The sequence below is a fragment of the Monodon monoceros genome, unplaced genomic scaffold (assembly GCF_005190385.1).
Source record: "Monodon monoceros isolate NGI ecotype Baffin Bay Population unplaced genomic scaffold, NGI_Narwhal_1 Super_Scaffold_11, whole genome shotgun sequence".
NCBI lineage: Eukaryota > Metazoa > Chordata > Mammalia > Artiodactyla > Monodontidae > Monodon > Monodon monoceros.
This window is the reverse complement of record NW_021703767.1, coordinates 91,146,066-91,161,147: the sequence shown is the minus strand read 5'-3', so window position 1 is coordinate 91,161,147 and position 15,082 is coordinate 91,146,066. Positions and strand designations below refer to the sequence as shown.

The 15,082-nt window shown below is 36.0% G+C and overlaps 1 protein-coding gene across 2 annotated transcripts in view; it reads left to right on the top strand.

Moving 5' to 3' along the window:
• Positions 1–15,082, top strand: part of NAALADL2 (N-acetylated alpha-linked acidic dipeptidase like 2) — a 1,153,076-nt gene that overhangs the window by 398,213 nt on the left and 739,781 nt on the right. For both annotated transcript variants that reach the window (XM_029214633.1, XM_029214632.1), the window contains one exon: positions 7,340–7,841. In XM_029214633.1, the coding sequence (XP_029070466.1) occupies positions 7,348–7,841 (494 nt within the window). In that variant the 5' untranslated portion in view covers positions 7,340–7,347. The remainder of the gene's footprint in view (positions 1–7,339; positions 7,842–15,082) is intronic.

Below are 15,082 nucleotides of genomic sequence, written 5' to 3'. Positions count from 1 at the left end.
TGATTTTGGACACCATAACATGGGCATGGTTGTATATCCAAATCCAGGAGTAAAAGATAAAAAGGAGACACACGGATTTCTCTGACTAGATAGAGAAAAATGCTGATAGCTTACCAACATGGAACTTGGCAACTACAAAAAGAGATAACTCAGAAAAAATAAAAATAAACTCTTCAGCTAAGACTGACAGCCTTGTGATTACCAAGTGAGATTAGGGGAAGGCTGACTGAGCCTCAGAAGACCCCACAGATGCCCTTCTGCACCCTGACTGCAGTGAAGCTTAACTACAGTAAAACTCAATTTCAGTGGCTTTCCTTAGTCAGACTATCGGAGTTTTTTTCCCTCTACTCTTCTTTATTTTATGGTTTATGGTGTCATTTATCTCATGTATGTGCATATCTAATGTAAGCCACATCCATATTCTGAAGGGTAAAAGAATGTAAATTCTGTAGAAGTAAATAAATACTCTAAATACTTTACTATAAATGGAAATGATGACCAGGAAGAAAAAAAAGAAGACACTTTAGAATCTAGAGGGAAATCAGACACTAAGAGGACCAGGAAAGGAGTCATAGAACTGTTTACACATCCCTAGATAGAGTTTTGTGATGTTAGTGGAAATTGAAACTCCCATGATAGTTCGAACATTTAGTATTATATAGAGTATCTACCTGTTCAAGTAACCCATAGAGTGCACTCTATTATTTCAGGTCATTTAAATTAATTCTTCTCTTTGCCAAGTTCTATATTGAATTATATCATTCTAATATTGGAAAACCTTACTGTAAGTACAGGAGCTCTCAGATGGGCCCAACTAACCATTCAGTTAGAGTGTGTTACACAAATTGCTGTTACATACAGGTACCCAAAGAAAGGCAGGCCCACTCAGGGAACTGGCAGGTGGTCATACATATGCAAGCGATATAAAACACATTTACACAAACCTGCTGGATTTCATCAAGTAATTTTCCCTCAGATGGTTTTGACTTCATTTTGCAATTTAAAGCTCATTAATTTGGCATCTTAGAAGCACACCTTTTACATGTCATTTAGAGATCAAGGTAACTCAGGCCTCAGAGTTAAGTTTTAATTTTATACTCTCCAGCTTAATGATCTGCTCTGCCTAAACTGAGTGTGCTATTACCTGTTTCAGGGTAGGCTTGGCCTAATTTTTTTTTCTAAAAATAAAGCACAGATAATAACTTCCCCTTACTTTATAGACTCTTTATTCAGTTAGTGAAGCATGAACAACAAATAATTATTGTCATTTCTTTTATGCAGTTAATATACAAATTTGCAATAAGGCATTCTTAACCACCTTTCCAGACACTGTAACAATTGCTGAGGCCATTTCACAAAACTAGATGGGAAAAATAATCTCATTATACTGAAAAATTAAGTCAGAGAACAGTCTTCTGAATTACTCTTTTTATAGTTTTATCTTTGGCCCTGCTCTCAAGCTGAGACCATTAAAGCTTTCAACAACAAAAATTTATTCCACAAATATGGGCTTTATTTGTACAAACTAGGTTCATACTGAAAAATTTATGTCAAGTGTTTTCAGCCTATAAGGAATATCCTTAAACTTAAATTTAAAAATCCCTCTGGGCACTCCTGGTTCACTGGTGCAGCATCTAAAGTAATGGTGCACGAAGGTGCATAATGAATACCTTTTGATGATGCACTGACATTTCTAAGAAATGCCTTTGCCTCAAATCAATCTGCTCCAACCAGCAAATGATTTGATATTCAAAGCTTCAGGAAACACTATATGAATATATTTTTTCCCCATTGTACGATAAAGATTCAATCATAGAGCTGTCATCGGAAATTGAGATTCTGCCTTATGTTTTCAAGTTAATCTGCCAGACTCATTTATTTATTTTACTTGTAAAATAACTTTTACAAGTAGAAAAGCCTTTAGATGTGTTCGTAATTCTAATAAGATCTACACAGTCTTTTATACTGGTTGAGTTAAAATGCTATCGGTATCATCATAGTCAGTGGATTAAGTCAACCACCTACGACAAACATGGTGTTCTACCAAAAACATACATAACCCATGTTCATGATTAATTATCACTAATTCCTGGAACTGTTAAACTGAATTCTTGAGCATTATGGAAAAGCTCTGTTGTTTTTGTAAATTGACTGAAAAGAAAACTCTATAATAACAAGATATAGAATTGGTGGTTACAAGTAAAATGTAATAATGACTTTTATGTACATATTAGCCACACTTCTCTCCTATCTATCTGAACTACAGCTAATGATGAACAGATGCTTCCCCTTCAGAAGTGCTTGAGCGCGCTGCTCCATCTCTCATTATCTCCAGGTTCTTGTTATTGAAACTTAAGCCCTCTGGTCACAATTTAATTTCGTTAAGTCTGTATTTTAAAATTGTAAGTGCCAAATCCTTCTATTTTCCTAAACTCTATAGAATTTCTGGGGTGGTGCTTTGTTAGTGGATCACTTACACCATGTTAGACCTTGTTATAAGCATCTTTAATAATTTATATCATTTACTCATGGTAATGCTGCAAATACAGTGCTCTTATTATTTCCACTGTACAAATAAGGGATTTAAGCATAAAAAGATTAAGTGACTGGTCTAAATTACATAGCAGAGCTAGGACTTGAACCAGGTAGTCTGACTATAGAGTCTGCTAATTTAGAGATCAATAAGGTCAGGGCATTCATGTAATAAGTTCCCTCATTGTGATTGCTGAGCAAGATAACGTGTCATAATCATATTTCTAAGTGACATTTGTAATATATAACTTATTAAAATGAAACTTTTGTTTAACATGTATTTATCATCTAAAATATTTGCCAGCTGTTGTGTTGTTAGATTTGCAGCATCCAGAGACTGTATTTTATATGTTGAAATTTCAGCCTATTTCTGTATTCATCTTTTATTTCTACATAATTTACTTAGTTTCAGCCAGTAAAAATGTGTGAAACAAAGCATTCGGAAGCATCAATTTATTTTAAACTATCCATATGCTTAGTAAAAATACAACTTCATTTTTTATTGATCTAAGCTTGTCATAGTATGGAAGAAATACCTTTTAGTTCATCTTGTATTTGCTTTCTTTTCCTTAGAAAAGAATAAGTGTATATAAATGATAAACTTTTGAGTATATTGAATTTTAATAACAATTTAGCCTTCATTGTGGGCCTGGGTGGGAAAGGATCTCACCTAAGCAAATAAGATATGTTGAAAACATGGGGAATGTATTGCACTTCTCATAAAAATTGCATTTTATAAAAATAAGTATAATATAGAATGTACGGATGCTACAAATATTTCTGTTTTAAGAAATGTAGCAAGTTTCTATGACTGGTCTACACCTAAGTACATATTTTTGAGGGAAACATTCATGTGGTAGATTCCAAAATCTACTACATGTATTTTTTAAATTACTCATATAGGGTAGCTATAAATAATATGACAATATAAATTAAATGAATCGTACATCAGTTACAGAAAATATATGAAGTTTGGCATAATTATGCAATCGTACCTAAGATATGCTGATTTCGCTGAAGATTTCTTTTTATAATATAAAATTTCCGTTGTGGGAATTTGAAAGTTCTCTTGAAAAAAGTGTGGTATTTCCTTTACTTGACCTCATGGGGAGTAGGTTTTTAAAGAAAGCTACATTCTTTGTGGGACAAATGAAATAATTGGTGCTTACTTTAAATATGTTATTAGTTTTATTTAATAGTTTGTTACTCAGTTTAATTTTTGAGGAGTTCATTTTAAATACCTTAAGTGAAACAAAACTGTCAGGGCTGAGGTTTATATTTTTGTAAAAAGCTACACTATTTTCCTTAAGGCAAGATAATTTTAAAGAAATGAATTTCTAATGGATTTCTAATATAAATTTATCAAATAAGTGGTTAAATGCTTCATTATAGATGTCATCACATACTTATTTTCTTGGAAATTTTCCTAAAATCCTTTGGGTTTTTTTTTTTTTTTTTTTACATCAAGTGGCTTGATCTACCCAGATACTGCTCTCCTAGAAGATAGAATTTAGTGTAAATTTATAAATGTGTAATGAGTCCAAAAGTGGTAGTAAGCATGTCAGGCAGACATCCATCATGGTGAGGAGTTAATATCTGTATCTACATTACATTCTAATTGATGGCTCTGTCTGATGTTTGAAAAGCGTTAAATTGCTGATGTACAGATGATGGAATACCTATTGTCAGGCTAGAAATGAAAACTCTTCCTCATCACTGCAGTTGGTTTGTAAATGATTTGTAGAGAAATGACTTTGAATGTTTGTATTAGAGGTCAGAATTAGAGATTTCAGATTTCTGTAGTAACTCCTGTGTGCCAAGTCTTCCTTGAGCATAAAACACACTCTACAATTCAATTTAAAACAAAAAACAGAAAAAAACCCAAAACCTTTAGAGAGACACTGAGTCATTAAAATGGGAGGAAAAAGTCTAGAAAACTATGTTGAGATAGTGTCTAAGTAAATCAATAATGCATAAACTGAACAGTTAGAGAAGTAAATATCATAATATCATGTCAAGATAGGAACTGATTGATATTTAAGCCAAACAAGAAAAAAAATTGACTACTGCCAAGATATTGCAGTATTTTGCAATGTACATTAAAAAAAATGGATTGTGGGGTATTTAACCCCACAACTTATTAAGTTACGACTAACTTATTAATCTCATATTTTTATAAAACCACACATCACCTTGTGTGTCCCCAAACATCACTTTTCTCAGCCTAAAGAATGACGCAGCTTTGGACCTCAGCTTCCTCTTCTGTAATATGAGAGAGGTTAGAATCATGGATTTTAAAGGTTACTTTATGTCTACTGCCTTCAGGTTTTTCCTGTTCTCTAGTATTGCCTTGTACTATTTTTGTTGTTGTTTTAACCAAGTATGATTTAAAGTCGTCTTCTTCTATCAGTTAATCGACCATCTCCTAACCTGTCTGAATAATTATCACTGACTCCATATATCACTCCTTTTCTCTGCTTGTCTTGATGTGACCAAAGACAGAATTCAAATAATGCACATTCTTGAATCATCATGGAAACCAGGCCAAGCAGAAAAAAGGGAGAGGAAAAGAGGGAGGGACGAAAGGGGTCTGCAGAGTCACTCCTGAGGCTTTTCTAATACGTAGTACCAACTAGTATCTGCATGGTAAGAGTTGCTATGTCATGTGGTACTTTTAAAAAATATTTTAGTCTCTACATACAGACTAATTGTAAAAAAAAAAAAAAAAAAAAAAAACAAGCAAAAACTTATCATATACGTGTGTGTGAGTGTACGTGTGTGTGTATTATGCAACCTGCTCCCCTTCTCCACAATGTCCTGCAGAATTATATAATTTCTTCTGCAATATTTAATTCATTTTATTTCTTCCAACAATCCTTGACAATCCTCTCTCCTCTAATGCCAGAAATATCCCTTCAAACCTATATAGCCTACGTGACACTCAATGGACGTTTTAGGATCACTGTCTCAATTATTCCTAGTGACAGCACTATGATGTTTATATTATCACCATGCCCATATCACAAATGAAGACCCTGTGTTGCAAAGAAGTTAAGCCTTTTGCCTACGGTCACCCTTTCCTAGCTTTTTCTCCAGCTCTGGTTCGCACACCAGTCTGGGTTTTTCAAATGGTCCACGTACCATGCACTGTGCACTTGTATTCCTCCGTGTGCTTATACATTTTCTCCTGCCTGGCTGTTCTCCTCTCACACCCCTGGTGTGTCCTAGTTTAACTCCTCCTCTCTCTCCAGAAGTACCTCAGAAATAACTTTGGGTGGGGAATTATTTCCCATATTCTCTGCTAGAATCTGTCACCCCTGAGTCTCCCTTGTGCTTTGCATATTTTGTGACATACTTGTTTGTTCAAATGTCTGTCTCTCTTATTGAATCATTCCCTACTTGAGGAATAGGGACCCGTTCATCTTTGTTTTCATTGCCTATCCCCATACCTGATATGTATTAGGTACTCACCTTTATTGATTCAGCTCTGGACAAGAATAAATCAAAAATGGTATCGTAGCAGATGAGAAATCTAGTCGGAATTAGAATTTTTATTTTGTAAAGTTTAATATTTAATTGTACTTGAACTCTCTTAAACATTCAGGACATTTTAATTTATATGGACCTCTGTCAGCCAGGATTGGAATTGTATACACCCATAATTCTGTACATAATGCCACTCCCTTTCATGAAGTCTTTGTTTGTATATTTTTCATTAGAGTTCACTTGTTAACAACCCGCCCTAAGACACTTAGCAAATCAGTTGTCAGCTGAGCTCTGTTTTTCACTCACCACAGTGGGGTCCATAGAAAAATCGTAAAACGTAGTGAGGGACCTTAGAATCCAGCTGGGATGACAAATCTAATACACAGAAAATTTAAGTATAAATACTCCTAATGTGCAACTACAACACACCAGTGTGTTACTGAATACAGACCGAAGACCACTTGTAGTTAATTAGTCCAGTTTTCCTAATACTGCTCTGCAGGATACAACAAACTGTCATCCAAAACTGTGTAGGGGAGAAAAGCTTCCATCTGCCACTCAGTAGCAAGGTTATGAAACTAAACTCTCCTATCCTGGCAAAAGGCTTCCCTCTTTGGATGGATGCCATCCCAGACTTTTATTTAAAGTTCAGCGAGCCAGGCCAATTCATGTCACTAATTCCATAAAACATGTTGGCTTTCTATGGTAGCCTTAAAGTTTTCCAGTCATTCTGATAACTCATGACTAGGCAATACACCATATTTTGCTTCTTGGATTTCTATAGAGGTGCTACTTAATTTTGTTGTCCTCATTCTTACCCTGAATTTGTGTTTTTAAAATTAGCTCTGGTGATGTAACTGATCCCAGGGTCTTTTTTTCCCCCCTTAACTTAACAAATCACACTTTATTGCTTCTGTCCTCAGTTTTTCTTAAAAGTGATTTTGAAAATGTATAAGCTTAAACTTGGCTTTCATTGTAATACATTGTCTTTAATGCAGTTGTGCATTTGTGACTTTAATTCTCCTGAGCTTCAAAAGAATAGTGCGTGTTTGTGTGTGTGTATTTTATGTCTTCTCATAGCTTTTGCATCAGGTGCCTTCTACTTTTATTTATTGTTTGTCTTTTTTTCTATAGTAAACATCAACAGCAAAACATAAGATTAAATAATTAATATATGATTTTCTATAGGAATGAAGTATTTCCCCTGATTAAAATCACTAAAATTTTATGAACAGCTAATATAGATTACTGTTTTGTTTTCACCTTGGAGGTTGTCTTTGTTGATTTATTTTCAGAAAATATACTGCTCTTATTTTCACAGGTAAAAAGATGGCCTATCAGAAGGTCAATGCAGATCGAAGAGCTCCAGGACATTCACAGTACCTAGACAATGATGACCTCCAAGCCACTGCCCTTGACTTAGAGTGGGACATGGAAAAGGAACTGGAGGAGCCTGGTTTTGACCAGTTCCAGCTAGATAGTGCTGAGAATCAGAACCTGGAGAATTCAGAGACTGCGGACCTCAGTCTTGATCCCATTCAACCAGCAACTTCACCCAAAGGAAGGTTTCAGCGACTTCAAGAAGAGTCTGACTATGTGACCCATTATACAAGATCTGCACCAAAGAGCAACCCCTGCAACTTTTGCCGCCTTTTAAAACTATTTTGCACAGCAAGCATTTTATTTATTTCCGGAATTTTGATAGGCTATTACACACATAAAAACTGCTCTTCAAATGCTACGTCTTCAGGAACACTTGATCTTCAGTTACACCAAGAGATTCTCAAGACAATCCAAGCAGAAGATATTAGGAAGTCTTTCAGGTAGGTATGCAAGAAATGGATGTTGGTGGGATGCATCTTCTGGGAAAGATGTCTTACAGGGAATATCATACTGTGATTTTTCTATTGTTTAAGGTTAGTCTTACAAGCTGAGAAACATAACTTACCAGCAACCCCTTCACAGAGGGGGTGCACGTTTTCAGATTTACGATACTGTAATGCAAATTTATGGTGCTGCTTTAATAATTGATAATAAGAACCGTAACTACTGTGGAGACTAGACTCCAGCCAGTGTATTTTCTCCCTGTTGGGAAAGCCCAGGTAAGCCAAATTGGGATGCAAAGATTGCTGGATGTGTGTGTAATAAAAACTAGGGCATTAGCCATAAGATTGAAATTTTTAATGACATCAGAATAAAATAAACTTGCTTTATGGACTGAAATAACTGACAGAGGTAAGACAAGCACTGCTCGTATTTGGTCCCCTGCATCACTGAGTTTCCCAGTTGAGATTTTTATTGAAACACATTGCGTTCCATATATCAGGCAATTCTAAAAGGTCACCTCTCTCTTTAAGGTAAGTTTGCATATGACCTCTCTAGCCAGAATGTGTTGTTAATAAGTTAAATGATAAGCAAATATTTTTTATCAGGCCTTAATAATTCTGAATTCTTGGGAAAAGCTCCACTCATGTCATATAGCTATTGGGTAACTTAAATTTTGTTGCTTGATATATCATTAGCATATATGTTTAATTGTAAAGGGTTCCCTAGTTAACATATTTAGAGAAGTGAGGAACTGGAAGAGGAAGATTAGATATTAGCCTCCACATATGTCTTCCATACCTGGCAATAAAGCATAATCCTAGGTGAATCATGTTTGTTGATAGTAGGTAGATGAGAGAGAAGGATACTAGGTCACAAGGATATTCCTTCTGGGTTACACTGACTTATTACCATCAAGATGTTGGCACATGTGCATTTCTAGGGATCTTCTAGGGAGCATGCCCACTGAAGATGCATCATTTAATCTGTGTGCTGAAATATCACATGTATTGACGTTGGCAAATTATAATTCTCTTTCTGAATATCACATCTGAATGACTTGTGGGATTTTGTTTTCTACACCCTTCTATGTCTGCTATTTACTGTTGCATAAGCGTCTCTGGATGTGTCATATGCAGATACTAACAATTTCCATGGTATTTCTCAATGTAAAATTACTTACAGTGAATTGAGTGAAAGACATAGCATTGTCTTATAATGAGTGATTGTATCAGTCAGGATCCAACCATAAAAGAAAACTCCCTAAATACTTAAAGCAGAGGGCATTTAAAGTAGGGAAGTAATTCCATCAGTGATGAAAAACTGAGAGGCCAGTCAGGGGACACTGAGGTAGCCAAGAGATGAACAACAAAATGGAGCCATTACTAAACCTACGCTGGAGAAAGGGAGTTGGGGTAACTTGATGGAAGCTGGAACTTTCTGCATACACAAATGCAGGGGTTGGGCTGACAGTGGGGATGTAATCTCAGCCAGGGGTACTACTGAAGACAGAGTAAGAAGTACCATGGCTTCTCCCTTCCTCCTGCCCTCCTACCAGTTGTTCCGTTGGTTGTCTGAACCCAGCACGCAGGCTGCTGACTCAGAGCCTGGGAAAACTCATCCCAAAACATTCAGATCCCTGCAGCAGGGGAAAGGCAAGGGGTCTGTCCAAAAATTAGATCTAACCAGCACAGGGATGTGAGAGAGAGAGGGAGAGGGAGGGAGGGAGAGAGAAAGAGAGAAAGAAAGAAAATAGAAGAATTCCATAAAATTCTGTCTACTCTAACTTCATGGTAGACATTCATTTCATTATGAAAGTGTCTTCTGGAAAAGGATCCATGGATTTAACTCATTTTTCCTGAGCAACTGTTTAGTTTTTAATGATGGACACAATGAATCTCATAACCTAGCCTGCTTCCCTCTTTACTTTGGCTTTTAGTAAGTTCAGAGTCAAACTTGTATTGAAATCATAAAGAACTTACAGGCATGCCTTTTGTATACTAACTAGTCTGCATATTTTCTCTCCTTATCTTCCTTTGGCTTTCTTTGCCTTATTTTTTTTCCCAGCATTGTAGACAATTTTAAAAACTGACATGTCCTTTTTGTGAATAGGCAGCTGTTCTAAAATGTTGAAAATGTATAATTAAGTAAACATATTCATCATTTCCCTCAGAATAGGAGTTGTATTACCATAAGGCTTATATTCTCTTAAACTCAAAAATCAACAAACTATATATTTAAAAAATATAACCACTGGCAATTTTACTTCTAAGCAATATTCAGTGGTTGGGCACAAATTCACAATTATGTCCTGTCAGATAGCCACAGTTTTTTCCTTGCTGAGATAATAGGTCTTTCTCATCAAAAAATAATATTTTGGTACAAATATGTTTACATAACTTTCTTCGAATTACAACTCTTCATCCAAAGACAACTGTTCCCCCAGTAGTCGTGCTAACCACATGCCTTATTATGATTTCTTGTGTTTACTAAGTCATCCTGGCATTGGCTCTGTGCGTCATGGGTTCCTCCTGTTTCTTTTCATCAATTTATGGTCAGTTTTGGGCTCTCACCGATCAGTTGCTGTATTTCTCCTCTATTTGTTCTCCATTCCTGCCCGTGCTGTAAGACTATGTCAGTTCTTGCCAAACATCCTAACAGTTATGCAATATAAAAGATACTCTTTTTATAATAGATTAGTTTGCAGACTCCATGAAGGAATGGACCTACTTGCTTTGCCCATCATTAGACTATTGTCCAGCAGACATTGAATCATTATTTTTCTAAGGGAGGAAATGAATGCATGAATAGGTGAGGAACAGATCTGCGTTTAATTCATCAATTTTATTATGTATTCTGAAAATCATTTTACTTACCATTTAGGTTTTTCATATTATGATTATATTCAAAGTATTATAAATAAAATTTTGATTTATAACACAATTATAAAATACTAAATTATATAGCTATAGTTACTCAGAGGCTATGCTAAGTTCTGATTTTAGATAAGTGACAACTTAGATCAAAACCAGATACTGTAAAAATGCTTTAGCATTTTGATGTCTCATTTTCAGCTGAGGCTTAAATACAATTGCTACTACTAGGACCAGTATGTAGAACTTCGGAGGAAAAAAGAAAAAGATGGTATAAAGCCTTGAGATGATGACCCTGTTGTAGCCTAGGAGAGGTTAGAGAAGCTGAGGACTAGGAGAGTGGAAAAAGAGGATTTGGGGAGAAAGCTGCTAATGGTGTTGTAAGTCCCAGTCTTTTCTCAAGGAGGAAGCCTCAAGTCCAATGAAGAAGGGGTTTAATAGAACTCCTTGGAAGAACTGGGTGTCTGCCTTTCTACCTAAGAAATCGAAATGACAAGTCACGGACTGGCTAGTTGTGGATAAGATTGCCGAAGAAGAGGTGGTGGTTTGGGGTAGCCTATGGCAAAGTTTCCTTCTAGGGACTCTATCCAAGCAGGGAGAGAGGGAGACGGGAAGAGGGAGAGAAATCACTGTGGTCTAAATGTTTGTGTCCCCCCCGCCCCAGAATTCATATGTTGTTGAAATCCTAATGCCCAGTGTAATGGTATTTGGAGGTGGGGCTGCTGGGAGGGAGATGCTCAGTTCATGAAGCTGGAGCCCTCATGAATGGGCTGAGATTTTATACAAGAGACCCCACAGGACTTCTAGTCCTTCCGTCATGTGAGGACACAGGGAGAAGGTATCCTTTGTGAACCCGGGAGAGGGCCCTTATCAGCCACCACACCAAATCTGCCAGTGCCATGATCTTAGAATTCCCAGACTCGAGAACTATGACATAATGTTGATAAGCCAACCAGTCCATGGTACTTTGTTATAGCAGCCCGAAACGACTAACAGAAAGAGAGAGATTGCAGGGGAGGAGCAAGCAAGCTTCCTGCATGGCTGAAAAGAACTTACCAGAGACAGAGCTAGAGGTCTGGTCAGGTGCCTGGAAGAAGGAAGAAGGAGGTAGAGGAGAGTACATTACTCATGTTAAAGGAAGGTGAGAAATCCCCAGTCGTGGGATGGGTGTGTGGGTCTCCAAAGAACTGATGAAGTTGGACAAGTAGAAAGTTCAGCTGACTACTCCTGCTACAGCCAGAGTACCATGCCAGTTCTTGAGAGTTCCTGTCCAGTGAGAACCTTTTGCTCCTGCTTTAGCTATTCTCACTTGCTCTGTTGCAACCCTGGAGGTGTCAGAAGCTCTGAGAAAGGAGGTGTAAAAACACAAAGAGAAGAAACTGACTATTCTCCTTTCCTTGGCTGTAAGTTTCCCAATCTAGAGATGGTCAAAAAGTGGGGAAAAGTTCAAAGTTTTGACTATTAAATGACACTGAACCTTTTAATTACTCACTGAAGGAGCTCAGGTCACTTGACAGTGACCAGAATTACTGGGGTTTTAATCCAGAAACAGGAAAACAAACAAACAAACTAACTAACCCCACTTAATATAAATGGGAGACAAAAAGTGCTTTATGATTACATTCCCTGAATCATGCTTGCTCAGTGTAGAGATTACACATGCGCTATTTTTATGTGTAATGTTTTAGAAAAAAATACATTTGAATAATGTGTTGATCCAGAGAATCATTGATAGACATATTGACAGCATATTCCAGTTTATGGACCTAGTTATCCCATAATAAAGCCCACATAAGCCAACTACTTTATATCATGTTGATCAAATAAAAGAAAATCATTTTCAACATTAGCACAGGAATATGAACGCCGGGTGTGTGTGTATTAATCAGTCTTCTAATAAGATTCTCCTGGTCACTTCTGCAAATACTTGCTGCTATTTGAAAAAGGCATTCACTCTTTTACAGTGGTGGTTGATTTCTTTCATGTATCTTCATGTAAACAGATGGGGTATATTCAGATGCGTGAGATTTAAAATAGGCCGTTAAAAGTTGCATTCATGTATGCTTTTGGTGACTTGGAACAGTAACTAGATAATGCAAGTTTATTGTAAGTATCAAAACAGGAGGCTGGGCTCACACAATAATCTGTGAATAGGAATTCATTTGAATGAGGCTTGTTGATAAGGAATTTGGATCCAGTCAACTCCAGGGACCCTAGTAGCCACAGTCCCCTAATTTTTACTAAAGGGTCGAACCACCAAAGTGATTTATCTCCCTTTCCATCTGTACTACTTTTTGTTTGCCTTATTCTTCTCCCAGTACCCACTGCTGTGTTCTCCAATACATTATTCCTTCATTCCTCTTCTAGCCTATGGGGCTAGAATGAAATATGATTGTTTTCCCTTTGGGGGTCAGCGATGTTTGTGACTCTGTCAAGTGCTTATCCCTAGTCTAATCAGATTTGGCCAATTGGGATGCTGGTCATCTTGTATAAAACGTCTACTTAGGGCTGTTAGGAGAGCTCTTTAACTTAGAAGAAGCTTAAATGTGACTGGTGCATGTTTTATTTCTACTGTACAAGTCACAGAGCCTTTATCATATATATTGTTGAATGAATGACCTATATGTGTGTGCATATGTATATGCATACTAAAGATCATAAGCACGTTGCTGAACAGAGTAAAGCATGTTGAAAGCTTCAAAATTTAGTTACCTAATATAATATTATAATAATAATTGAAGTGAATAAACCAATGAGGTTAAGTATATTTTTGAATGCAGGAATGTTGCCTTTTGACAGCTGTAGATGCTGTGAAATGGTGAGAAGAAAAGGAGAAAATGTGGTACTCTAATTATGGTTAATATTATATCTTTTTTTTATGGAAGGGGCACTATTATTTTTTCTTCTTATAAGTAAAATGTATACAGAAAGTTGGAAAAAAATAAAGTAAAAACCACCCATAACCCTACCACCTTTTCCCCCATAATTTTATTCTTTCTTTCTATCTTTACCTAACAAGAAGCAAAATTGTATTGTACCATGTATATATTTTTTGATATCTGCTTTTGAATTTTTTTCCACTTACAATATATTGAGAACCATTTTTCAAACTAGTAAATACAGAATTGAATCAGTACATTAAAATGCTGCTGGCATTCCCTTATGTAGAGGACATGAATTTATTGAGCCCATCCTTTATAAATGTACATTCAGTTTGTCTCTACAAACATTTTCATACATAAGTCTTTGTGTGCTTATTTAATTATTCCCTTCTGATAAATTCCTGGAAGCAGATCACAGATTCGGGGAGTTGAAATTTGTTTAGTTGTTTGCTTTGTGTTAGTTACCAAATTGCCTTGTAGGGCTGCCAGCCTTCTAGGTCCTCATTATTTTTTTGTTTTGATAGGCCAAAAATAGTGTTGACAAACTTTTATATCTTAATTGACCATTCATATTTCTTTTTGCATGTATGAACCTTTTATAATTTAAAAACGTGTTTACTGAATATTGTAGTAGAAAAAGTCTATTACTTTATGTAATCTTTCTAGATTTTATTTAGTTGATGCATTTTATTTGTTAGCAAATGAACAATAAAATAAAATCCCTAGATTTTTCAAAATTTCTGCATTATTTGGACAGGGGCAATATTTTTCATCTTTCTCTGGCTCGGTACAAGTAATTAACCATGAGTTAAGTTATACTGTGAAATGATCTTTACAAACATTAAGTAAAACACCACATTTTCTTAGCTGTTGATTAATTCTTTGAAAGTTTAGGAAATGTTATAAATTATCTTCAGTGATTTTTCTCTCCTCTGATCCCACAGGGCTATATTTTTTGCTGTTACACTTTAAAAATGCAAGGCTTGATGATGGTGATACCATCAGCAACTGTTCTCTGGTTTCCAGCTGTACTTTCCAGCCATCTTTCTGCCCCTCCTCTGTCTTGAATTATATTTTGGCTTCTGTCTTTTCTACTGTTTGTGTTTTTTGTTCCTTTCCAATTTCAGTATTTAGAGGGATGAGAGCAGGAATGTTGGGAGATACGAAGGCAATAAAGCAACTGGCATTTGAATTGGAGAAAAACATGTAAATGTATTTAAAAAGTGCACATAATTCAATTTATGCAAATGACAGCAGAATGAATTTAACAGTAATAGAGTGATGTTTCCTAAAGGAAGTAATTAGCTATTCTATCATTGATTTTTCCAGATAACAAATGCACATTGTCTTAAATTTAATCACAAAAGGAATACAAAGGATTAGATTTATTTAATTATCCATAGTATTTTATTGCTCTGGACTTGAAGTAAAGCAACTGCTTCACTCAGTTTCTCAGTGTCATGTAGAGTGACATGAATTCTCTTA